Here is a 27,661-nt window from a genome sequence, read left to right as displayed (position 1 = left end):
CTTTTTAAAATACCAATGTTTTGCCGATATAGGCGTTAAATCGATATGTCGCGATATATCGATTTATAGCCCAGTCCTAGTCATGTATGATCATAGTAAATGGAATACTTTACATTCTAAGTGTTTTACCACCGTTAACTCTATAGAGAGGATATTTTAATCACATTCAAATTATTCTTATCTTACCTACAATTTACGTGACACAAATGCATTTCCATTTGAGAGGTATGATAATTGTCAAGGATACATTATTACGCCATCCAAAAGCGTTCTCCGAGAACTGATAATCTTGTCGAATCCAAAATGCAGAATCATAATTAATTTCTGAGACTGTTAAATGTTCTGTAGCCTAACATGCATTAATGGGAGATAAAATCTTATCTTTTTACAGAATAAGCTGCAGAAAATTTGCTAATTTCGGACATGCTCTACATTGTTTCAATCTTCATGAAGTGTTTAGATAGGAAAAAAAATTAATTTCCTTTTCGTAAAAGTTAGTTAATTTGGACAAACTTTTAAACGCTAAAAGTATTGTTTAGTTAAAAATTATAATTAACAGCTCTCTGAACTTTCAAAATTTTAAAAACAATTAGTATAATTTCTTAAGGAAAAAGAATCCTACAGAAAATGTACTAATTTTGGATACGTTCTACTTTGCTTAAATCTTCACGAAGTGTTTAGATAGGAAAAAAAAGTAATTTCATGTTCATAAAATTTAGTTAATTTGAACAAAGTTCTAAATTTATAAGTATTGTTTAGTTAAACATTATAATTAGCAGCTCTCTGAACTTTTAAAAATTTCAGAAACAATTTGTATAATTTTTTAAGGAAAAATGAAGACATAAATGAACAGATGAACAGAAATTGGAATTTTCTTTCGACATTTTCATGACTAATTCTGGGAAAAATATTGTAAAAGTTTAATTATTCAATATTAACTGAATATCCGTTCTTTGTACGGGAGGAAAAGAAAAAGCAAATAAACAATATATCAATGCTCAGCACTAATAAGAAATGACTCCTGAATTTGAAATCAGTAAAATAGAGGTAATTTTGCGTTTTAGTACATATATAATTTTTTTATTTCAATTAGTATCCATTATAAAGATAAATTAAGAATCATTGGCGTAAATAAAAGTACGATGATCCTTGGTACGCCAAGAGATAGAGACTTTGCCTTCCAAAGGAGGCGACCCAGTTTCGAATCCCAGCTGCGGCTGATATGAATTCCGCTTGCAGCTCGTAGACGTAATAGACGGATCATGGATCAGAATTTTCTAGCTGACGAACTAACCGTAGGAGGTTTTCATAGTTTTCTGTCATATAATGATTTGAGGTTTAGTTCCATCAAGAAGTCCTCTGGGTAGGCTGGTTTGTTTCGATGCTTCATCCAGGAGTTCTGTTGTCTTCTTGGTTGTGTTCAAAATTACAAGGCTACGGAGTTGAATATTGATAGTCACAAACTAAATTCATAATCGGGTAGGCTGTTTAGCGCTGGTTATAAAATAAAATAAAAGTATGGCGTTTATTTACAGTTCCCCAAAACTAATAAGTACATTTTCACCATTATTTTGCTTCTTAGAAAAAACCCTATTTTTTATTTCAATTAATTACTATTATCAAAACTAATCGACTACCATTGTCGTCAGTGATAGTTTAGCAGTTTTATACGTTTCTCTTAAACGTATTTCAGTAATATTTCTCTATCTAGCTTCCTTTTCAGCACATACCTTACTTTCTTTTAAAAATTTTATTTACCGTTAAATTTAAATTACTCCTGGATCAAGCAATGCAAAAAACTAGAATTCGGGGAGGACTTTTTCATTGAACTAACCGCATTTGCTTTGCATGGAGAGGAAAACCTCGAGAAATTCCCGAGGATAGCTCAGCAACAGGGAGATTCTTGCCCATGATCCGTTTAATACTGAGGATATTTTAGGTCAGAACTTTGGTCGTTGCGGAATTCGAATCAACCATCCTCCACTGGGATTCAAACCTGGGTCACCTCATTCGCGGATGAATGCTTTATCATCCGAGCTATGGCAACTCTTCTTGAATATATTTTATTTTATTTTATTTTAAAACAGTCGTTAAATAACCAACCCAATTCTGAGTTTACCACTACCAATTTTAAACTTGTAATTTTGAACCCAATATAGAGATCACGGAGTTCATTTTTCTTTTTTTTTTGATTTTTGTTAGATTTGGTATTGATGTGCAATTTGAAATTTTCTTTTTGAATCATTTGTTCACTACCGTTTGTATTTATCAGTGTTCGACACCCAAGCATCAAATATTTGACGACAAACGACCACCTTACTCCCTAATTTTTGTACACAATGACCTGGACTCATCCAATTTATCAAGCTTATACATTCGCTTTAAATTCTCTCACGCGAACTATTGGATCATTCATATGTGTGATGCACTTTTTTACCTTAATTGTTTATTTCTTGAAGTACAGCTATCTGGCAGTACTGTACTATCATTACTGCTATCATTGAAAGGCTTACATAGTTATTATACTCGTTAAAGTTTTATTTGAGTTACCTTTGTAATACAAGAGAGTAAATTAAAAAATAAAGAAAATTAAATGTTTTTATATGAGATTACTTAAAAATGAAGAATAAGGTATATTTTCCTTCACTATATATATTTTAGCTTGATTTCAAACACTAGAATAAAGCGCTTCCAATTGGAGATAAAATATTTTTACACGAAATGTTCCTTCCCATTGTTTCTTTTCTTAAGAAAAATCAACAAAAAGACTTGATAGGAATAGCATGCTTTAAATAACGTATTTTAGAGTAGCTTTCACTTAATTTTTCTGTACTTAACATTCGATATCAAGTTAAAAGCAAAGCGATTCTTCAATTGAAGCTGTTGGAACTATCTGTTCTCCGCATTCTACCTATCTGCCATGGGATACCGACTACCAAATTCTGATGAGGTGACTTGATTTACATAGCTATTATTCATATCACGAAACGTTTTAAATAGACCCTTGGCAACAACCCTCTTTCCATCTTGAACGTTTGGTCTAGATATTAAGTGAAGTGAAATATTTTAAAGTATACTTCATCTTCTCTCCAACTTATTGTAAATGGCGTCAATTTACATTATGAGATAACGACTCTAAGGTTCACTTATTTCCAAAGCATTCTAGTTCTAAAAACGAACAGTTAAGAAAACAAATAAATAATTAAAATGATAAATTCTTAATAACTTTTAATCAAGTGATATCCAATGAGGTTCTATACAAAGATTTTAATCGTATTTAAGATGTTATTATCTGGGTGTATATTATATGTTATTCTTATGGACTATGGCATCAGTTGATCTCTTCTCCCACCATCTTGAACTAACATTTTAGATATTATGGGATATAAAATTATTTATACTTCTCCAAATTCTCGCCAATTTAATATGACTGCGGCCATATTATACATAATTGGATAGAGAATTACAATTTCTAAACTTACATCTAATAGCTAAACAGGTTGCTAAAATTTTGCAGTTGGGAAAAATAGTAAACGAATAAAATAATAAAATTTTAATAATATTTACAATATATTAAAGTTTCTGAACTATCCACAAAGTATACCATATTTTCATTTGTTTTGTTTTTTTTGTTGCTTACAATTATAAGGCCATGGCCATGGAGCATATTATGTGCTTTAAATTGGATATGACGATAATTTTTTTTGTCATTCTTTCATCTTGAATATCCATTCTGTTTAAATGAAAAAGAGTTAGTTGAAGTTCTTAATCTCCTTCTCTACTTAATCGTTTTCAAATCAATCCAGTCTAGCAAACATAAACATATTTCCAAAAATATTATCATCTACCAAAAATGTACAGCTGTTAACTTCTAAACGTCTTTACGTTTTTAGCAATCACATATTTTTACAATGTAGGACTAAAGTATATCTCTCTACGCAAATTGCAATGTCAAAAATTGTGCAGTTACTAATGTTTTACCAGTCTATAAAAAATTGAAACGATATTTACTGTACTTTTCCCAGAAATTTCGAGAATTTTGGTTTGTGTGATTTAAGTTAATGCTGCAATTATTAAAAATTCGAAAGACAATTATTGCTATATAAAGACGTTTATTAACAATTTTAACCTTTTTTTACGAGCATCAGTAGTTTCAAATAATTTACAGTTAGTAAAATAATTTAAATAGTAAAGCCTTTTTTTTCTTCATAATAATATTCAAGTGTAATAAGATGTTTAACTATAAAGAGATTTTTCTAGTATTTAACATATAGTGGTCGTGGCGATATCATATGATCTTAAAAATCATTCTAAGTAAATTTTATTATTGATATATTATTTGTTTGCTTAAATAAATTTTTTTGTTGTTACTTCATTAGTTTGTTTCGATACATTTTATCGCTCATACAAAGCAAGTATAGTAGCTTCTAGACCAATTTTTGATGCATAATAGTTAGTTAAAAAAATGTATATATTTATATAGATTTTTGAACACAAAACTTTAAAAGCAATTTACTCGACATTATGCTTATCTTACTTGTTGTATCTCTTACTAGCACAATTTTCAACCGATTTATTTCCAATTTCAACACAATGTTTACCATTAATATAATTTCCGTTGCGGTTAGGAATATTTTAATTGCTTTGACTGATTTCAAATAATTCAACGAAAATGCAACTTATTTTATGATGTTTTTAAGTTTTTTTCTCCAATTTTTTTAAAAATCCTATGTGCTACGAAAACTAAATCATGTAGTTTAAAATAAATTTAAATGGAATCAAATTCGTATACTTTTTGTTCAATTTATGAATACATTAGGTTGTGGATAATTTAAGAAAACAAGTTGTAATATATTATATAAACGCTAATTTTTGAAAATTTTTGTATTTGTAACATGAAAAAATGAAGATTAAAATGTGTACAATAATAATAATGAGATAAGATAAAAAAAATGCATATAGTTTATGACAATCGTAGCAAAATTCATTTAAAAATCCTTCTGTATCGTAATAAAGTATTCTCCCTCACTTATTACCTACTCTCTACAGACTTCCTCCGTATTATTCTCCCTTTAAGCCAAAATAATCGCCAAGTTTGTCAGAAAGTCACTGAAAGGAACGAACTTGAACGGAATTTTTGCAAGCTTAAAATTGCTCTGGCACCTTGGCGATTGTTGCTAGCATGAACAAGTACCGATGCAGAAATTTTCTCAATAAAGGACTATTATTCGCATTCTAATCTAAATATAGATAATTTGCTGTTCATTAACAAGAAATATGTTCTTTATTATCAAATTATTCGGGGAGTTCATATAATAATTTTACTACGATGCAATATTTCAAACAATTTTATGGATTAGAATGCATTATATTTATCATACCTAAGCACAAATTATATACTATATGCGTTGCAATTCATTAGCTAATATTAGATTTTATCAACAATTCTACTTATTATATCTGGAAAAAAAAGGAAATTCAAATAAAATTCTGCATCATTCGATTTATTCAAATGCTTTAATCGATCATTTTTTCGGTATTTTCTTACTTTGAATTTTTTCCCAACTATGCCAACCAAAATTGAAAAAAAAAACCATCTAAATTTATTTGTTATTGGTTTCGTACACACTATTTTTACCTCAAACGAAAATTCAAATAATGTTTTTTTCTTCATCATTTTCTTTTTACTATTTAGATTTGATGAAATATCGCCTGCATTATTTCCTAAAAAGTTACGTCACAAATTAAAATTAAACGCAAACGATATTTTTTGTTACGCAAGTTTTTAAAGAAAATGGTTTAATTTTTTTTTCTGAAACGCATTTTTTTAAAAAAAAGCTTTCCTAAATTTTAAATTAAAAATTAATTTATTTTCAAATTCTAAAATTTAAAAAATAACATTAGTATCAGATTTTAATTGCAATAAATAATTTTGAAATAGAATTAAAAAAGTTTTCTGCATATTTTTTAATCGTTTGCTTATAAATAAATTAATCTCAACTGAAAGCAAGCGATGTTCCTGATCCTGATAGCTATAAGGTTGTTCTAAACGTCGATAGTAGGTTTATTGAATTCTCGTGAAAAATGAATGAAACTTCTGGAATAAATAAATTCACTTGTAACAGTAAATGGGAATCTCTAAGTGAGTACGAAAGAAAGCGCTATTCAAATATAGTTAAAAACTGGGAAGTTCTAAAATCTTTAGGTATGTAGAATTCTTTATCTTTTTTAATTAGATATTCCATAAAAGTATTATTGTGTGCTTAATTTTTGCTTAGATTTAAATAATTGATAACTAAATTAAATAAGAATTTAAGTAATTAGAACAATCTTCTTAATCCTTAGTTAAAATAGATAACTTGTAATTTCCTTATTTCTTTTTATCCAATTAGAAAAAAGATTATGTTGTTCAAATACTTATCTGAAACTGTTAAATATCTATCTGAAAGTTATCGAAATTTAAATTAGATTAAATATTCCTTTTTTAATTTTATTTGTGAAAGAAAAATTAGGAACCGTATGTTAAGTTTGGGAAAAGCATGTGAATACTTCCATATCGTTATCTATCACTCCAACTACGGCCACTAAGACACCGGGTGGATTTATAAATGGCTTATTAAATGTTCTCTAAAAAACAAGTAGCGGGATTTCTAAAAAAACATGTCTTCGGGAATGTAAAATTAAACCTTTCGAGTTTTTCCTCCTTTCTAATATTTTTTATAGTTTTTTGGAACACTGTCTGGAAGATCTTTAACATTAGTGTAAATATAAACACATAATTTAATAAGTCAATGAAATTATAAATGATTATGCTTTGAACAATTCCAAGGAGTATTTGAAAAATTTGCTACAATAAACAATGTTGTAATAAAATAATTTTAAAAGACTCTTTTTTAAAGAATAACGCTGAAAAAACATCATCATTCAACCGTGGTCACGCACCCACCCTTATTCTTAGGGTTCTATCTTTCTCCGGTCATAGTACGAGTGAACCATGTAATTTCAATCTTGATCGATTGACGTGGACTGCGCCTGAGCTGGTACCTTTTTTTCTACATCCTAAGAGATGAAAGGACTCTTAGTCACAACATATTTAACCTATACCTTGTTGTGTGTTTACGCCGACTGCTTAGTCGGCCATTAGGATCGAACTCACTGCCAGCAGTTCTTCAACCATCAGTGTGTGCGAAGTTTTTTTCTACTTAGCCAGAGAAATGCCACGTTGAGAAAAAAATAGTGTTTAAATTCTATTAATAATTTTTCAAACATTTTTTAAAATACACATTTTTAAACATTAGTAACTCTCTGTCACTCTCTCAGTGGCGGGGCAGCCCATAGAGGGCCAAGGCCTACTGTGCCTATCTCAGATTTCTTCACCTTGGGCTCAGGGTGCAGGAACAGATGTTCAAAAGCGGAACCCCCAGTGTTTAGTTCCCAAGCATGCTTGGTTCTCATTTATCGACCCACTGAAGGGATGAAAGGCTGAGTCAACCTTTCCCGGCCCGAGGATTGAACCCAGGACCCGTGGCACGGCAGCGTGAAGCGCTACCACTCAGCCCCCGGGCGTCAAACATTAATAACCATATAATTATTAATATTTAAAAAAAAAAACATAAGACTTTAAAGATAAACATAATGCAATTTTTTAAATATATTTTATGATAAATATGTTTTTTGAAATCAAAAAAATAATATTTTTGTTATTTTGAATAAATTTCATTTAATTTTTAGGAGTTGCTACGAAACTTCCTGAATTTCTGGAGCCCGAAAAAGAATGTTCTTCAAAAGCAAAAAAGATTCCGAGAAACAACAAAAGTATTTCAAGAAGTCAGCAACATGGTAAGACGTTGATCTAAATATCACTAAGCGATAATTTTATTACTTTTATTTGCTAAAGCTACACTTAAGTTTCAAAATATTTTCAATTTTTGGAATAAAATATACTTATATAAGAAAAAACAAAAACATTAAAATTAGATCTAAAATTTTCTTTAAATACAAATTGTATTATAAAATTCAAAATAAATAGTTATAAATAATTATTAGTAGTTATGTTACTTCCATGATAAACATGTGAAGGCCTTAAAGTATACTCTGAATTTAAAATAAGGATGTTTTAAATTTTCTTTTATTAAAACAAAAGAAGTATTTTTTAAAAGAAGAAATGTTTATGCCAAATGCAAATCTGTTTGTAACAAAAACCTATGATGTTTTTTTCCTACTTTTAATTATTTTATTATTTGTTGTATCTAAAGCTTAATACCTTAAAATACATGATCATAATTACCTATTTTTTATCAGAACAGAATATTTTTAACCATATTTGACGTTAGCTGAAAATTAATTGTACAGAAAGCATAGAACATAACCCTAAAAAAAATCTTTTCTTCTTAATTGTTAAAAAACGCACAGGAAGCTATTGCAATGGAAAAATTGATGAAGTTGAATCAGCGAAAAGCAGAAAGAAAGTATTGCATATCAAATTAAAAATCTATTTGCGAATTCCAGCTAAAAATAATTAAGGAGCTAGCCGTCGAACAACTTAGATACTTAATAAAAATCATGAAATTGTAGAATGCTTATTGGCAATGCTATCGTTGAGATCGGCAAGTACTTTGACATCTTGTTGGATCTTGTGTGAAAGAAAGAGAACATAGTTTTAGTTATTTTTTATTACCAATTTTAAACTAAGGGAGAATTGGTAAACATACTTTATGAAGAGGCATTCTTTCTTATCCTCGAAGAAAGCTCACACCCTCAGTCACTGCGCCATCTGAAATTCTAGAAATTATCTGGAATTTAGATTAGATCAACCCTAGAATTCTAGATAATTGTCTCAAAATGTGGTGTTAATGGATTTAAAAATGTGGTTGAACAGTATTTTTTTAATTAACAAAAATTAGCTGTTTATTTATAGGTACTTTGAGTTTTTTTCTAATAATAGTTAAATATAAATATTAATAATTAATAATTATTTTATATAAAGCTCACCTATTCCCTCCATTTATGCCTCTAAAAATACAAATTTTAGATTGCGTTTGGATATCGTCAAGTAGCAGCAACAGAAAATTATTTACAATTGAGCACGGGAAAGAATGATTTTTTTGTTACTGTTTCTCTACAGAAATAAAAAGTTCGCTCTTATAATGTGCATGCATTTTTTTAATCGTGTAATAATAGTTATATTTCAATTTTATTATGTTTGGTTTCTATTCTCCTATGTTCTGTTAAGCTAATTTCAAATTCTTCTTAGCGTTCTCTTTTTGCTGATTGTATGTTTGATTTGCAAACTTTTTAAAATTTTGTGAGTACATGAATCCGAAATTAATGGCTCTTATTTGAAATAGTATGGTAAAATTAACTTTGTTGAATCTTATGTTGCTCATACCTTAATGTGATAATACGTTTCGGTATTACTGAACATCAAAAATAGTTGCTATTACTTTAAGTGGTGTAAGAGAGCCTTTTTGGCATTAACTGCAGCACGTTTGGTGCCAAGTTCTGGACACCGTTCCTCATGCTACGATATTTTTACAGAGTACGTTTTGTTTAGATAAATTTCAAGTCGAAGCTTTCAGCTGTCAGCCTTTAAACCGAAGTTACATTAGTTATTGATTTATTTTTCTGTGAATGAGTACGAGTTTTTCAAAATTTTAAGAAATTATCATCTTAAGCAAATGTTATTAATTTTTAATAGAAAAATAATAAATCATTATCATTTTAAATAATGTGTCAGCACTTGGTAACTTTATAAATTTTAGTTGTCTTTATTTAGTTTCTGTCGTAAGAACGGAAAATTTTAAATTCTGCCCAATGCTATTTCGTCATTTACTGCTCATGAAAAATTAACACTCAAAATTCCTAGCATACGACAGAAAATTTATAGCTGAGATTTTAGAAATACTAAGAAAAAGATGATTTTTAAGATCATGTTACTGATTTAGGACTATCATTCCACGTTTCGCATAATAAGGGCAGAAAGATGTAAGAAAAAAAGCAAAAAAAAACCTTTTACATTTATTACCAATGATAATGGAATTGATTATTTTCATTCGTATTATTATATCTCAGAAGCTATAATTTAAGAGAAGTAATTTTTTCCACAGAACATTATCCGTAAAGTAGAGAGGGAAGTGATGTGGCGGTGGAAGTGATGTGTTCTTAAATTGTCTAAGAGATTTACAAACTAAAAATATAGAATTTCATTATCCATTCCAAAATCTGTGTTTCAAATCCCTTATATTTTTTTTTATCTATGCAAACTATATTTTCACCATTTTATCATAAAATATATGGAACCGAAGTGAAAATACATATTTATAACAAATGCGAAGTAATGTCAAGTCTGATTTCGTAATTAGATTTATTAGGATTGTTTAACTTCTCATAGCTTAGGCAATTTTGATTTTTTTAAATAGGAACTGGGTAACAATTTTTTTTTTGTTTTCTATTGCAGTAATTTTTTTCAGATCTTAAATCCTTTGTATTTCCGATCGTCGATTTGAATTAATAAGGTTCTTTAACTTAAACTAAAAAACCTAAATATATGTTTTTCAATGGGGAAATTGTTTTTCCATATCATGAGGTTTATTTTTTAACAAATCTTAGATACTTTCATATCGCTGATTTGAAACCTACAACTGGTTTCTCTCTCCTAGCTATGTTTTATTTCTAAATGGCATTTTTCGTCTATTTTTTGGAGAAAAATACAAATTTAAAAAGTTATATATATAACAAGGGATCGTATAAATTTTGCTACAAACTAAGGGAAACATCATAAGGGGACAAAAAGGCACCATCGGTATTAAAATTGCATAAGAACACGTGTCGTCATAATGGTATCATATGACGCTAGAAGTGTTTTCTATTGTTTAATGTTTCGTTGAGTACTTCTGAACAGGTCAGAACAGGGAAACGTTTCTAGCATTGTACGGTGACATTACCTGTATAAGTTCTTATAGAATTTCATTCCTGATGATATGCTCTAACTCCTCTAAAAGTGCGTCACAACATTTATGGGTTCTCCTATTGTGTATAGTGTTTTTAAACTTGTACATTTCGACTAAAAATAGACTAAAAATGTCATTCAAAAATTGAACCCTTAAACGCAAAATTAATTTCAGATTCGAAATCCTTTCAACCAAATTAAGCAAGATGAAGTATTTATATAAATGCAAAAAAAAAAAAAAAAAAAATTACTTGTTCCCCAGTATTAAGTTATCTCCCATTCTTTTGACAGTCAAAGGGATCGAGAAAACGAATTTCAAGTTATTTGCTGTATCTGAATCACAAAAAAGAAAAGAAAAATATGGTCAAAAAAGTAAGATGTATAATTGTTTCAATATATTATTTGTTTGTATAAAAAAAACTAATTAAACGATTGATAAAATTATTTGGCGAGATTTTCTTGAAAATATGTTTTTTCTTTCAGAGACTAATCAGAATAGCGGGAAAAAGTTGAGATTGAAGGAAAATGTAAGTAGTAAAATTCGAAAATCAATTGTTGAAAAAAATATCTATTACAGAGGGGATAAAATTAGTGTTTTCGTCATATGTACTTTAAAAATATTTTTGAATTATGTGCAATATTTTTTAATTTGATTTCTTTTATTTAGAAGTATTATTTCGCAAAAGTAAATGCAAATATAGCTATAAGTAAATACAAATATAACTAGAAACTCGAAAGAAATAGTCCTAAATTATAACAGATTTAATTTTTAAATGTAATTATACAAAACTTTAAAGAGTAGCATAATAAAGTTAAATATTTTGAGAATTTGATCATAATTTATTAATGACATTTATTTATGATCTCCTGTTAGAGTGTGTGCTTTATTTGGTATAATACAAAAACAAACAAAAAAGAAATATCTTTTAATATTATTTTTTTAATTGTTTTTACTGGTTTTATGAGAAATAGTGCTTTAAAACCAGCAAGATTTTACGAAGCTATTGTCAGAGCAGTACTATTATATGGCGCAGAAACCTGGAGACAGACTAAGATCGAAATACAAAAATTAGAAACCTTTCAAAACAAATGTTTAAGATTTATTTTTAAAATTTTCTGGCCTTACAAAGTATCAAATCAAAATCTATTAAAGAAAGCTAAAATAAAAACAATCGAAGATGAAATTAAAAAACGAAGATGGAGCTGGCTCGGACATATCCTTAGAATGCCCAAAGAAAAAATTTCATTCGATCTCGATGTATCNCTACCAAACATTCACATTTACTACTAAACAGTATAGTAATAAAACCATATTTTATTGTTAGTTTTACAGAAAATTACTTTTAAAACTCTTCTGTTAAAATTGCCGTGTCTTTTATTGTTACATAGGTCAGAAACACATTAAATTTTACTATATTTTGGTAGTTTTGAGAATACTTTTTTTCTCATTGTATGAAATGATGAGTTGCCGATGTAATTAAAATTTGATGATGAATTAGTAATAATAGAAATATTAATTATAAATTGTAAAGAATTGTAGATAGATATTTTTTTTCTCCGGTGAGGAAGCATATATTGTAATTTCATATAAAGGAGAGTTGTACTGCATACTTGTAATACATTAGTACTACATACATAGCTATAAATTCAAACAAATGTCAACGACTACCAGTCATAGTTTGTAAAATAAATTTACTAGGAGGAATTATTCTTGACATATACTTAAAAGTATTTTTTTGTTATTCTACTATTTTCTATTATTACTTCTAGATTTAAAGATATGATTTAAGTACCAATGGGTTGAAATAGTCTAGGAACCCTTGACATGTCCTTCATTGCTTTCAAAAATGATGTTATTGCATTCCCTGAGAGAAACTTAGTCTTTTTTAACTATTCGGTTGAATTTACTAGGAAAAATCGAATCTTTTCAATGATAATTTTATTTTAGAATATTAGTTATTTATCAATAAATGCATTGCATTTCAGACGGAACAAGAAGTAAAAATTAATCCAAGAAAAATGGGTTTTAAGAAATTTGCAAAGATTTTATTGGAGAAAGCTCAGCGCCATTTTAATGATTTGGAGCCATTGTTACCTGAAGAAGATCAGGCCTTTGAAAATGAAATAGATAAAAGTAAGATGATGCATATATTTTTAAAATGTAGATTTATAATTTTCTTAGGTAATGCAATCGTCTGTAAAAAATATAGACATATCACATTAAATCTTCATTATTTCTGCTATAAATACTTACTTTGTTTAGAACGGTATTGTTAAATCAGGCATTTTCTACATTTTTTTATAAAATTCTCTTAAAATTTCCTTACGTTTATGATTGTAAACTAACGAAATAAGAGTTACAGTAAGTAATAACAGTGTAAGCTACATCTTAAAGAAATTCTCTCAAATTTTCTTCCAGTCTAATACAATGGAGTTATAATAAGGAATAGGGTATTACACTTCAATTTTAATAATATTTACTAATTTTTTTTTCTATTTCTTTATATGGTACTACAAACTATTGCTGCGGAATCTATCCCCAAAACAGTATGAAGCTTCAATTATAACAGCATGTCTTCAATTTCTTAAGAGTCAGTTTTTTAAAGAATTAATCAGTCTAGGATTGTTGGTAATTCTGATGTTGCACAAATTTTCAGTAAACATTTTTATGTAGAATTATTATGTATGCTTTGTTATAAAAATTGAAATTATACTAAAAATTAAATGGTATTCAAAAAATAATTAATGATATCTGGTATTAAAAACTAAACACATCGATTTATATTTAACGATGTTTTTAATGTCAAGATTGAATTATAGTATGAAAAATTATATTTTGTTTTACTACTTCCAAAATAAAAATTACGACACAAATATTTTTTTTCATATTTAAAGGACATTAATTCAAAATTCTTTGAACTATAGCATTTTACCCCACTAAATATTCATATGTAACTCGTAAAGAAACCTTAAGTATAGCCGTAGCGACATCAATTCTAAACTCTATTGAACCTTATTTAATTTTCTTCACTAGCTTCTACTATTAGAAATAAGTTTCTAAGTTATTGAATTGTGAAATAATTAGGGGATAGTTAAGAAATTGTTTTGTTAAGAATTTAGACTCAGTATGGTTAACAGAGATATTTCTTGTCCCCCGAGTATCCATCTTGATTTTACATAGATATTGCTGTTCTTGATGTATTTATTATGTTGAGTCAAATGAAAATTAGCCCAAATAGATAGGTTTGTTCCAACTATTTTGTATCAAAAATTAAAAAAAAAATTAAATGCATGTGTAAAACTACCAAAAATTCTTAAATCATCTTAGCTTGGCATCAAAATTATGTAATTCGAATGAAATGTTTTCTAGAACTGTTTCATGAACTAACCAAATGCTGAATTACAAATTTTGAATAACCGAAATATTTTTAAATGCATAATGAAATTATCTTTTTCGGATAACATTACAAATGATTTTTATTCTGAAAAATGCATCTAGGACATTTTGGTTTTGTATAAATTTAAAATATGTTTCAATATCTTAAATTTTATCTAATTCATTAAGTGTTCATTACCTAGTTTGATATACATATTTTCTATTTTATTTTATCGTTTGTGTAACTCCTTAGTCATAAAAAACAACGGATTACAAAGTTCTAATAAAAAAATCAGAGATAAATACGAAAAAATTTTATTCTTCCCTAGAGCTTGAAACTCATAGTCGATATCCTAAAAGGAATATGAAAAAAAAGTCTTACAGAGAAGAAGATGTTTCGAGTGAAGACGAGTTCCTGTGTAAGTATAACACTTATTTTTAAAATATACATTACATTATCACATAATGCAGATATGCATCATTCTGAGTGTTTTATTTGTTTAAATAGTTTTTGAATTGCTTGCTCACCTTAAAGTACATAGAAGCAGGAAAATAAATAATTTTGTGATGAGATTTTAAACGTATATTTATTTAACCCTTTTTTATCCTCTCCAAAATTTAAGCAATAAATTCCATACTAAAATTAAAAAAATTGTGGGATGAAAAACATTAAAAAGCAATTCTGTTCTCATCTGTATTTTTTTTGGAGAGATTATAAAAACTGTAACTAAGTAGAAATTGAAGAAAAAGTAGAATAATTTTGAAAAGAGCATTCAATATTACCTGAGTTGATTTAGATTTATGCTACTAATACAATGCTTAATAAATTTTATTCCAATGAAAAACTAAATTTTGTTTTAAAACCATAAGTCACCGTCACCTTTTACTAAATATGCTTTCGTTTCTATATTTTAAAACGAATTTATTCAAAGAAATACTACATTTAAACTACAATTTTAGATTCATGTCATTTTTCCATTTCTAACAAGCAAAATGTTAAAAGAAATACGAATTATAAATATTTTAACTTATTCCTTTGTCGTATTATAATTTATCTTTTATTGTAATCTTAGAGCATTTATTTTACTTTTCCAATGACAAAGAGAAGATAAATTTAAAATTTTAAAAAAAGTAATCATACTTTTTATCAATTTAAATCACCGCAACAATAATAACTTTCATTTTATAAGTATATGCAACATATTTAAATAACATACTTTTTAAATTCAGCAGTTATCTAAGAAGTTTATTGCATACGTAGTTTTAATTTTTCTTTTCTTTTGTAAAATTTGAGCATACTACTTTCAGTTACTATCAAAAAGTAAGTTAAAATATTTTGCGTAAAAATTATTCGTTTGAATTTTAATTAATTGCTAAAGCAATAATATATTTTTACTTTATTAAATTTCCAAATGTGAATGTCTATATAAATTACTTATTATGTATAACTGAGTGGAAATATTTTTATACTATCATCGTATATATGAGCATTTTGAAAATTAGTGATTTATTTTTTGTGTGCATAGATTGTGACTTCTGTGATTGTGACTATAAGGGTGCTTGTCCGAAACACGGCCCTATGCTTTTGGTATGTGATAGAAGAGTAAGTATTAAATGGTTAAATAAGAATTTGTAATAATTAGCAATAGAGAGTAGTAGTTTAATACGCGCGTTGTGTGGGTTATGATATACATTAACTTTTCACCGCATTCTGTAAAATATATATTTATCATCGATTTGCTAAATGAATAAATTTGTCAGAGTAACTAAACCATAATTAAATTTACTGGAATTGCACTGAATTTTGAAGTTTTAAATCAAACAACAGCTCCTAAAATGCATATTTATGGACTTATTCAGGTAATACCTTATTAAAAATTATAAATTAAAACGCAACAATTAATACTTCTGAAAAAAAAAATTTTTTAATGATAACCGAAAATAGCAGAAGTGCGTTTTGCATTAACGACTATCAACAATATTCCATTTTTTTAAGAACTACACATATTTTAATGATGGTAATGTATAAATTTAGTTTTTTTGTCTTTAGTATGCATTAAGTAATGTCCAATATTTTAAATAGCTTTTCTATAAATTTAAAGCAATCTTTTTTTTGTTTACATTGCTTAAGCTAAAATCTTGAGACTTAGGATTTATTGTGATTGCAGAAAACTTGTTCATTTCTGCCAAACGAAGTTTTAATACTTTTTGATGATTTTTAAATTTTACTTACATTTCTTTATGAGTCGCAATAAATTTTGTAACTTATCTAACAGTTCAATATTGCATTGAAATAAGTTTCTTAGTTGCTTCCTTTGAATATAACTATCACAAATTTGTTTTAGCGAAATAAGTTTAAATAAGAAATCCATGTCAGCCTAAGTACATGGCCATATGTATTTTAAATTTCAGAAAATATATTTCTAAAATATATAAACAAATCTTTTTAAATTCCTAAAGTATATAGTATAATTTATAAGGTTGTATTTTTACATATATTTTATAGGTTTTAGATACACGAAATTGACATTAGATGAAAATGACGTTAGTTATGTTTTCCTTATAGTAAAATATTACCCCAGTATGGTTATTGTTAAATTAACACATTTTTCTAGTATCTTTGTAGAGTTTAAAATTTTCAACACATTGTAGCATAAAATTAATGTTTGATTCTGTGAAGATACTGTTAAGGAAAGGAGAATGTTCAAAATTCAAAAGCTCGACTTTTATCAAATGTCTTCTTCACCTTTCTTACTACGTATTTGGAAATATATCGTTATAAATACATTTATTCAGTGAAACTATTTTTTTGTCTTGCATATTCTTATACAATACAATTTTCCTGATAATAAATGCATATTAAAATGGAATATTTACTTGCAATATAGGTTCCCAAAAATACACCAGATCGAGCTGAGCTGACAATTCCAAGTTTTCTCTCTATTGGAATATCGAGCATTCCCAAAGCAGGATTTGGAATATGGACTGAAATACCATTGCCGATTGGCACAGTTTTTGGACCTTACAAAGGGAAAATTATAAAAACACAGAAAGAGGCTGAAAAATCTGGTTATTCTTGGATGGTAAAACTAGTTACTTTTAAAAATTCCACTCCCTTTTTTTAAAATTATATTTTTCATTATTTTCTTTTAAAAAATGCAATCATTTAGAATACAGATTTTTATGAGCATATTTTTATTTTAGTTAAAATAAAGTTATTAATTTCATTCAAAACTAAAGGTATAGATGTAAAAAATGCCACTAAATTTAATGGCTAGAGTAAAATTATTATTTATACTTAGCACTTAGTTTGGCACTTAAAAAAAATATATTTTTACTTGTGCACAGATAAAATACTTTGGAACATCATTTTTTTTAATCAAATTGAAAGATTTTTCTCTTAAAAAAGAAGTGCAATTTTTGAAATAACTCATTGTCATTGTTCGAATGAGCAAAAATATAAATAATTCTCATAATATTTTATATATTTCTATAAGAGTCTATTTTTAAATTATTACGAACATACTTACTATTTTTTTAAAGTCTATTAGCTGTAAAATATTTTATTTAAAGCTACTCGAACTTAAAAACCGTTTGATTTGCACGGTTTAATTATATTTAAAAAGTAGTATTTTTTAAAGCATTTTTCTGAAGTACTTTTATTTGATATGTACATAGTAACGCTCAATGCATTAAATTATGTTACCTTGTTGATCAATGTTTACTTCTTTTTGTTTAGATATGGAAGGGAGGAAAAGTGGATCATTTTATTGAGGGATTCAAAAAGGATATTTCCAATTGGCTGAGATTCGTGAATTGTGCTGATAAAGAAGAGAAACAAAATTTAGTGGCAATCCAGTACAAGAAGCAAATCTATTACAAGACTTACAGAGAAGTGTTACCATTTCAAGAGCTTCTGGTGTGGTATGGAGGAAAATATGCTTCCGATCTTGGAATAAACTTAAAAAGGGAGACTGAAACCAACCAACCAAGTAAAAATAATCAAATCTATGCCTTAATAGTCGGTGATAGAGTCTGTTATATTATTTTATTATTATTATTATTATTATTATTTTTAATCTAAGCATTTTATAGTCTAAAACTATAGAATGCTTAAATATTATGAGTATTAGATTGTATGCTGTTATAGTCTAAAACTCTTATACAGTCTCATTGATTTTCCTTTTTTGAAGAGTTTAGAAAAAAAGTTGTCAATATTATTGTTAAACAAAATGCTCTTTTATTACCCTGCATCATATCCTTAAAATGTTACCGAGTGAAATGTATCCTGAACATATTTATTTTACTTTTTTTTGTCTTCGTGAAGAAATACTTTTTTTCTCTTTTTCTTATTACTTTTTTACTCAAAAACTTTCTGCTGAAATGATTTATTTATACAATTCAATATTAAGAAGTATTATTTAATATCACAAAATATTTTATGATATTCGTAATAGCAATTGTGTGCCTCATCCCTCAAACGCCAAGTTAAGGGCACACCTTTGTTAGAATTTACTAAATATTGAAAGAAAAGCTAGTAAATGTGACAGTGTTGAAAAATATTCTTAAAGAAGTATGAATTTTCCCAAATTGAAAAAGCATAACTTAAAAATTTGAAACTTGATATTTTTTTATCCTGTCTGCTAGTTTTACCTTTATGTCAAATTTTTGCTGAAATCAGAAGAATTGTTCCTGAAAAATTGAATTCCGATAGAAAAATTTGATTTCTCACGAAATATTCAGTCGATTTAGTTCAAATGTTGTATTTTGTTATATACGATTACTTTAAAATTATATAAAAATTTTGATGCTTTAGAATTCAAAGTTTTCAGACTATTTTTAAATAAAATTATAAAAAATAATGAATAACTATTAAAAATTACTTTGTATGTGAAATTATCTTTGGAAAATTGAATTTCATAATTGTATGCCAAGAATTTTTCATTTGCTTTGAAAAAATATCGACATATTACTATGACTTCATGAATATATTTTTAACAAGAAACCTTCAACAAGAAGCAAGAAGAAAGAAGAAGAGTTAAAAACCTTCTTGAAAAATGGCTTTAAAGAGCATATTGTGTGATTGCTGTTACAAAAGACGTTTCAAGCATTCACTTTTTCTGTTCTAATTACTATTTCGCTCATTTGGTGAAACAGTGACATAGCTGCAAAACCAACCTAAATAGAGTAAACACGTCAAGAGCTATAAAAAGGCAAAATTTATTTGTAGAAACAATGACAGAATTGCTATTGCAACCCTAGAGGGTAGTTGGACCCATCTATCCTAAGATGTATAAAAGTTGTTATGATTTAAATTTTGTTTTTTGGGTGTCCTGCACAGCTCGATAATGATCAGTTACGTCATTGCTTCACCAAATGAGGATATAATGGTTTTTTCTTTAAAAATTTTTCAATTTTTGATTTACTCTAAATCAGTTCATTTTATAGGTGTAAAAGGTGTGGCATGCAATGTCTGCAGTTCATTGTTCACATCCGTGGATGCCATGGAGCGACACAGGAGGAAACATCCTCATCAGGGTCACGATCGAAGGCATCGATGTCCCCACTGTGTCTACTCCACCAACCTGTCATGTAATCTCCGACGTCACCTCGCTACTCACACGGGTGAGAGGAGACACGGATGTCCCCACTGCCACAAGACATTCACTGAAAAAGGAAGTCTCAAGGCTCACCTGAGGATCCACAGTGGAGAGAGACCCTTCTCTTGTGGAGTGTGCGGAAGAGACTTCACTCAAAAAGGACACTTGGAGGTACACGAGAGAAGTCACAGCGGCATCAGACCTTACCGATGTTCCACCTGCGGAAGAGATTTCACCCATTCTTCCCATCTTCAAGCACACATAAGAATTCACACCCTGCAGAGACCCTACAAGTGCTCCACCTGCCAATACAGGGCCAACACATCTACTCATCTTAATAGTCACGTTATTCTGAAACACACAAAACAGTTCCCCCATAAGTGTCACCTGTGTGAAAGAGGTTTTGTTCAACCGAGTCATCTTAAACGACACAAAGACAGCACTCATCCTCAAGACAAATAAATAAATCAAGAATTGCGCACGATGTCAATTTACCATCATGAAGAATGAGAGATAGAAATTATCTTCGTTTGTGGTTTTCAGCTTTTATTGTAACTCTTAGTTGATGTTTTTTAAAACAGCAGTTGGAACATGTGTAGCGTATTTAATATCCGTATACATATATAATGATATATTATCATGCATTTTCTTTAATTCTGCATAAATCAGAAAAATTGCTTAGAGCAAAGACCTTTCATTATTAAGTTTGTGAAGGATATTTCATAACAGCATACTTAACTGACTATTACGCATTTTTACTTTAAGGATGTGTTTCTAGAAAGAGGGTCATGACCCGCACGGAAAATGGAGACAAATTGGGTAGGGATCGCGAAATTAAATTCCTGTATACATATACAGTCCCTGGCCAAATTATTAGACGCACTATGAGATCCTATAAAAAATCTTAATTACCAGGTGACATTTTGCAGCTTTATTGCTGCTATTTGACTGAAACCAGTTTGCACTTTTTAACGTTAGTGTATCAATTGGTTATATTAGACGATATATACTATAAATTTGACGATAGGATAAAGTAGACGATATATTATATAAATATAGAATATTTATCACATCAAGCATTTTATTAGTATATTATAATAATTAGATCAAATTAATAGACGCACTGTAGTGTTTTAATAATGACACGATTTGCACTAGTTTATATGTAATACTTTCATATTTAAACATACATGCAATGGGTTTTTATTCAAAAGATTTTTTATATACTTTATATATATAATTATTTTCAACGCATATATTGCATTGCAATGTTAATCAATTGATACAGGAGTGTAAACAAATGTTAACCTGTTTCATTCGAGCAAAAACAATACAGCTTTACAGTATCACCTGATAAATAAAATTTTACATAGAATCTTATAGTGCATCTGATAATATGGCCAGGGAACTGTAAATGAATAAAAAAACACATTTCAACAGACTCTTGGCAAAAAAAATTTTTTTCGAAGAAATTACAATATAATTACATGTTGTATTGCTGATTACATTTCGCCTTTCTATATATATTACTAATCAGACATTTGGATTTATTATCGTAATAAATGCTTGTCTTTAATAGACCCCAAGTTAGAAAGAGAGTGACAAATTTCTCGTAAAGTAGTCATTTCTCTTTTTTTATATATTAAGATTTCGGAGGTCCAAAAGCTTAAAAAAACAGCTTAAAAGAATAAGAAATTAATAACTTCACACGGAGGACAAAATTCTAGTAAAATAAACGTATTGTATGCTAATGACGTTTATGATAATAAAAATATAATTCTGGTTTATAAAACCAGCACAACGGTATTTAAACCATCCATTTAGTAATTTTCCCGTTTATAAGGTAATGGTATATCAAATTTCAACTGATTTCAAATTTTACTGATTTTCGAAATTAAAGTTCCTATTACCATGTATTTAGCAAAAAAACAAATTTAACCCAATGAATAATACCAATGACGAAATTTTATAAAAATCATTATCTCTTCGGTAAAAATTGGAGTTTTTTGGTGTTCCCATAGAGCCAGAAGTATGGTCAATTTCAGAATAGTCTAGTAGTTTTGAACATACCTTTTCCCTCAGTGCATATTTTTTGTTTGTTTTGTACGTTTTGAGGGGTAAAAGTGAATACATTTCAGTAGAGATCACTGATTTTTATGTTAATGAATTATTAATTTATATATATAGTAATATATTTAAGTAGAATTTTTGATTCTTACAAAATAGCACAAATTTGATTATATTTGTCGTTATTCTATGCATACCAGGATTCAAAAGTAAGACATAAATATCATATAATACGGAATTAATTTCACTTATTTTAAGCAAAATTATCTCATAAATTATTTCTAACTATAAATGGGTTATTTGCCTTTATCAAACCAGCATGAAATACAAATACATGATTATCACATTTCGTAGCTATATTCAATAAAATTTGGCTAATAAAAAAAAGCAAATGTTCACAATTGAAAAAAAAATGTGTTAATTTGGGAATCGTTGTAAACGATTTGTTTTATTTCTTAACGATGCCGGGCAGATGATTGAGCGGTTAGCGATCCTGACTGCGAGGTTAATGGCTGCGGGTTCGAATCCCTATCCGGGCATAGATGTTTCTCTCTGCTTGTTGTTCTCTATTGTGTGATATGTGAGCCGCGACGGCTCAGGGCATAGAACGTTCGCCTTCCAATGAGGCGAACCGGGTTCGAATCCCAGTCGATATGAATTCCACATCCGGCTTGTACCGACCACATAGCTGACGTGAAATATCCTTAGTGGTAGACGAATCATCGGTTGGAGTCCCCTTGTCGTCAGGCTAACCGTGGGAGGTTCTCGTGGTCTTTCTCTCCATGTAACGGAATTGCGGGTTAGCTCCATCAAAAAGTCCTCCACGAAGGCAAATTTCTTCCAATACTCGACCAGGAGTTCCCCTGTCTTCTGGATTGGATTCAAAATTACAGGCTTACGGAGTTGAACATTAGTAGTTGTAAACCCATAGAATTGGGTCGTATGTTCAACGATGGTCATGAAAAAAAATATTGTGCAATGTGTGAATGTCAGAGCTAAAGAGAATAGAAGGGCTGGTTCACTCTTTTGAAGTAGCTCTCGCCGCGCCAATCCTCCGATATTCTCTAGTGACATCACTTTGGCGCAAAGCTAGCACTTTTACTTCAAGAACGGAGCGTTCGGCCTTACTAGCTCTAACTAATATTGGATCATTTCTTTTTGCGAGATATTCTAAGACATTTGTTATTTTCTATAATGACTTTCCTCAGTTTTTGCAGTGAATTTACAAGAATTTAAAACTATTATCGAAATGCCAGTTTGCGCGATTGCAACTTGCAAAAATTCTGATATAAAAACAAAAGGAAAAAGTATAATTTTTCGCGTGTTCCCTAAAGTAAATGAACAACTATGTAAAGAATGGATTCCGAAATGACACAGTTAATATAAAACAGCAATACGTTTATTCTGTCGTAAAGAACTTTTATAAAAATTCATTATCTAAATAGAAACCGCCTCGTTACTTCATAAAGAAAGGCAGGTGAAAAGAATTAAAAAATAGATAAAGTCAAAGAAAATTAAAATGTAAGTAAAAAGTATAAATAAAATATATAGTATATAGTTGAAATTCTCCTAATTTCATAACATATTTTTTAATGTAGTTATTCTAAATATTTATGATTTTTTTTAAAAATTATATTCTCTTCAATTTAAATATCTATAAATTATATCATCGTAAATTTAAATGTCTATAAACAATTGTAAAATTTCTAATGTCATTATGAACCTAAATTATTATTTTGTTTCAGTAATTAGCGTTTAAGGTTGATGTTTCCTAATGATTAAGTATGAACAAATTGCTATTAACGACATATTTTAAAATCAGGGATTCTAAATTTAACTTAACTTATCTTTATAAAAGAATATGTAGATAAAAAAAGTGTCGATATATGCCTTCATTTTTCTTAATAGTTAAAGTTAAAACTGAACTTTTTAAAATAAAGTATTTATCGTGTCATTTTCACCAACTAGCAAAACATTTTTATAAGTTTAAAATGGTATTTTTTTAATATAATAACCAAGAAAGTTTTTTTTGAACTATGTTTATGAACGGAAATAATGTGTTAATTACGTAAAGTTTGAAAGCTAATAACCAGAAAAAGTCCAACTTATTTTTACAAAGAGAAAGATGCAAAGTTATCATAATATCTTTGCGTGCGATCTTCCGAGATCTGTGGACACAGTGACGTCATGAGGAGGGAAATCGTAGCTTCAGTTTTAAGAGCGGAGTGAACTAGCCCTTCTATTCTCTTTAGCCCTGTGTGAATGTGGCCCACTCTATAAACGGGTACCTGTGGCAGTCTGGCGTGGGTAATGTTGCTCGCCTCCGCGACCTAGGCTCACAGGTGCCCATTGGGTAACGTTAAATGAGTAATACTTCCGGCATTGTCCTAGGCGAACGACGTAAAAGTTCAGTGCCTGCCATTAGAAAAAAAATTCTTAATGATTGGATCAAAAGTTTGTCAACTTAGCTTCGACCATAATAATATTAGTCATTTTCTTTCGAAAGTGACTGAAAGTTTCTTATTTGACATCGAAAGCCCACAAAATGCAAAGCACAAAATTCTGCATCAGTAGAGTAATAGAAAGAAGGTTATTGTTTGAAAATTAAAAGATTTATGTAAGTTAAATAATTGATAAATAAGTTAAACAAAAACAATTGTAAGGAAAATTAAAATTCAAATTTTTTTTTCACCATCCTGGTATACTGGGTGCAGTACACTAGTGATACTGGGTCCGGTGTCATACTGGAATCAATTTAATACCGGCGTATGAAAAGCCGGTCCCGGTATGATACTGGTTCCGGTTCAAACTGGAATAAATTTTATACCGGCTTATGAAACACCGGTCCCGGTATTATACTAGTTCCAGTATCATACCGGAAAAAATTTATACCGGCTCATGGTATATCGGTTCCGGTATGATACTGGGTCCGGTATCATACTGGGATCAATTTGATACCGGCTTGTGAAACACCGGTTCCGGTATGATACTGAGTTCGGTATAATGCCGGTTCCAGTATCATACCAGAACCGATGTTTCTTTAGCCGATATAATTTTTTTATACCGGAAATTTTTTCCAATAGGGGCCAAATCAAAATTTTTTTAAAACAACTTCTATCATTCCTCAAATTAATCTAGCACTGAGACTCTTTTTACACACGAGAACTGGTCTAGAACTATTGTACAATTAATTAAGCATAGCTGACGTCAATCATGAAATAGCAGTTGTTTTCGAATTTATGAAACCGAAAAGTACCCAATAATCATAATAACAGAAAAATAAATGCACTAATACGATGCAAACGTTTCTTTAATGCAGTTTTTTGTTTTTTTGTCACAGTTTTCGTTTTAATCTGGAGATAACACTGGTGCTAAATTTTGTTTGCTTAAAGGTTAATATATAAAAAAAGGATAATGTTAGCAGTAGAGGATAATTTGTGGCATACAGTGAAAATGATGCTATTTGCTTATAGGCATTTAAAAGGGAAAATTTGTGCAGAAAAAAATATATAATTAAAGTTATTCAGTTACGGTTGTAATAGTTATAAGCTATTATTTCCGTAATTCAAAGCAAAATTTCATTTATACAATTATGTTACCGATTACCATAAATCTTTAAAACTTTAGGAGTAAAAAATCTAATATATATAATTCTCTTACGTGGCTCCAAATTTTGGCTGTATTTCTTTTCCCCCGGTGGCAACGTTTGCTTTGTTTTGTTTACGTTACTATTTCTCTTACACGGCGAATCGACCAATGATTGCTGCTAAAAATGTCACATGCCAAATCTAAATGAGGTGGCTCAACATATAGCGCTTTTAAAAACAGAAACTGAAATAACCAGAGAGCATCAGCTGCGGCAATCTCATACTATTAAACTAGGCAGAAGTGAGCAGTCTTTGTCGATAGATCTCTATTTTAGTATTTTGTCGAAAGCGCTATTTTTCACGAATTTATATAACGAATTTTCACGAATTTATTTATTTGACGATTTTTGATTTATATCACGAATTATACTATAGCACATTTCTAATAGGTTTAACGAATTACATGTCTTTTACTTGAATTCAAATTTATTTTAATGACTTAGTATTTACTAAAAAGATGTAATCTTTTTTTTTAAAAAAAAAGTTTTTATATGGATTTGAATGATTGTTTTGAATTCCTAGAATTTTGTGCATTTGCAATGTACCTAAGCTAGTAGCGAGCAAAGCGAGCGTGGTTTGCGAAGCAAATCATATAAGATTGCGTAGCAATTTTCGGGGGTTGGCGAGCGTTAGCTAGCAGGGGGAGCAGCCCACTAGTTATAACAAATTTTTTTTATATTTTGGATGAAAAATAATATAAAGTCACATTTTCTCATTTTTTATTAACAGCTGATTTTTTAAAACTATTACTGTTTTATGTAATTCTAATTTCAAAATAATAACAAAAATTACATTTTCAATAAAATTGAAATATAAAAAGATTCCTTGGGCCCGGCCGGGATTTGAACCCGGGACCTCTCGCACCCAAAGCGAGAATCATACCCCTAGACCACCGAGCCACACACGCTCGTAATTAAATAACAATCAAAACAAATATTTATTTTTCTGAAAGCAAAACACCTGTTCCACACGTACACATAAAATCCGTTTCATCTACCGGTAGGAATAAATATTTTATTCAGTTAAATGTAGCATCAAAAGTTGTTTTCATAAAACAAGATTTTAAAACTTAATTGTTAAAAAGAAACTTTTACCAGTAACTTATTTATTACTTGGTAGCTAATATTTTACATTTTTATAATTTTGTTAAGCAAAGCATATATATAAATTACTACCTGAACACGTATTCTTCGTTCCGAAGAATATGTGTTCAGGAAGCAATTCTTTTCAGCAATAGAAGTTCAGTTGTTAATTAGAAAGAAACTAAGTAATATTTTGCTTCTAAATAGCAATTTTCTTTATATTTGGATAATTTTTTTAAAAAATAAATAAGCATAAATATAAATTGCTACCTAAATACCTATTGTTCATACCGAGTTAAAAAAGGGAAATATACAATACTAGGAGGCTCTGCCCCCTGCTCGCTAACGCTCGCCAACCCCCGAGAATTGCTAAGCAATCCTATGTGGTTCACGCCGTGAGCCAAGGCTTGCTGCGCTCGCTCGCCAATGAACACAATGTTCTAGCACATAGACATAGTATATTATCATCAAAGACATAGTATATTATCATCAAAGACATAGTATTTTATCATCAAAGACATAGTATTGTACTTATGTAGAAGAATTCTATCAATGTTCTTACTGGCTATTAAAAAAGTATATTAGCTATTTAGATTGTACATGGTGAAAAAATCAAAACATTAGCTAAATGAGAAACACATTAGCAAAATAAATTATCAAATGTTGCAGTTACTCACCTAAATTCAAAAAAATGTGTATAATAAATTCATTCATAAATCAAAAAATTCAATGCATTCAATACAAACACTTAGACGTTCTTTAGACGTTTAGGTAGCTCCCAGTAGAAAAATATCAATTCAACAGCGGCCTTTTAAAGCATTCTCACTTCAATTATAAAAGCATTCTCACTTCATGTTTTTAGGGCATGAATCTGAATTGAACAACCTGATAATGCTCACTCTGGTCCTGGTTATCTGGTTGCTCACTACGTGCTCTTGCTT

At 29.0% G+C, this 27,661-nt stretch overlaps 1 protein-coding gene and 1 non-coding gene across 2 annotated transcripts in view; one reads left to right on the top strand and one right to left on the bottom strand.

Moving 5' to 3' along the window:
- The window catches only part of LOC107454221 (histone-lysine N-methyltransferase PRDM9), a 37,305-nt gene extending 16,271 nt beyond the window's left edge, over window positions 1–21,034 (top strand). The window contains exons 4-13 of the mRNA XM_071181856.1: window positions 6,088–6,205; window positions 7,732–7,839; window positions 11,240–11,320; window positions 11,432–11,475; window positions 12,935–13,082; window positions 14,654–14,743; window positions 15,851–15,927; window positions 17,213–17,407; window positions 18,064–18,316; window positions 19,773–21,034. Coding sequence (XP_071037957.1) covers window positions 6,088–6,205; window positions 7,732–7,839; window positions 11,240–11,320; window positions 11,432–11,475; window positions 12,935–13,082; window positions 14,654–14,743; window positions 15,851–15,927; window positions 17,213–17,407; window positions 18,064–18,316; window positions 19,773–20,386 — 1,728 coding nt within the window. The 3' untranslated portion in view covers window positions 20,387–21,034. The remainder of the gene's footprint in view (window positions 1–6,087; window positions 6,206–7,731; window positions 7,840–11,239; window positions 11,321–11,431; window positions 11,476–12,934; window positions 13,083–14,653; window positions 14,744–15,850; window positions 15,928–17,212; window positions 17,408–18,063; window positions 18,317–19,772) is intronic.
- A 5,431-nt stretch (window positions 21,035–26,465) lies between these two features.
- On the bottom strand, window positions 26,466–26,537 carry TRNAP-UGG (transfer RNA proline (anticodon UGG)). Its single transcript has one exon. It is a non-coding gene; the product is annotated as a tRNA-Pro (tRNA).
- Between the last annotated feature and the right edge of the window lie 1,124 nt (window positions 26,538–27,661).

Source organism: Parasteatoda tepidariorum, chromosome 6, assembly GCF_043381705.1.
Source record: "Parasteatoda tepidariorum isolate YZ-2023 chromosome 6, CAS_Ptep_4.0, whole genome shotgun sequence".
NCBI classification, from domain to species: domain Eukaryota; kingdom Metazoa; phylum Arthropoda; class Arachnida; order Araneae; family Theridiidae; genus Parasteatoda; species Parasteatoda tepidariorum.
This window is presented reverse-complemented; position numbering and strand designations above follow the sequence as displayed.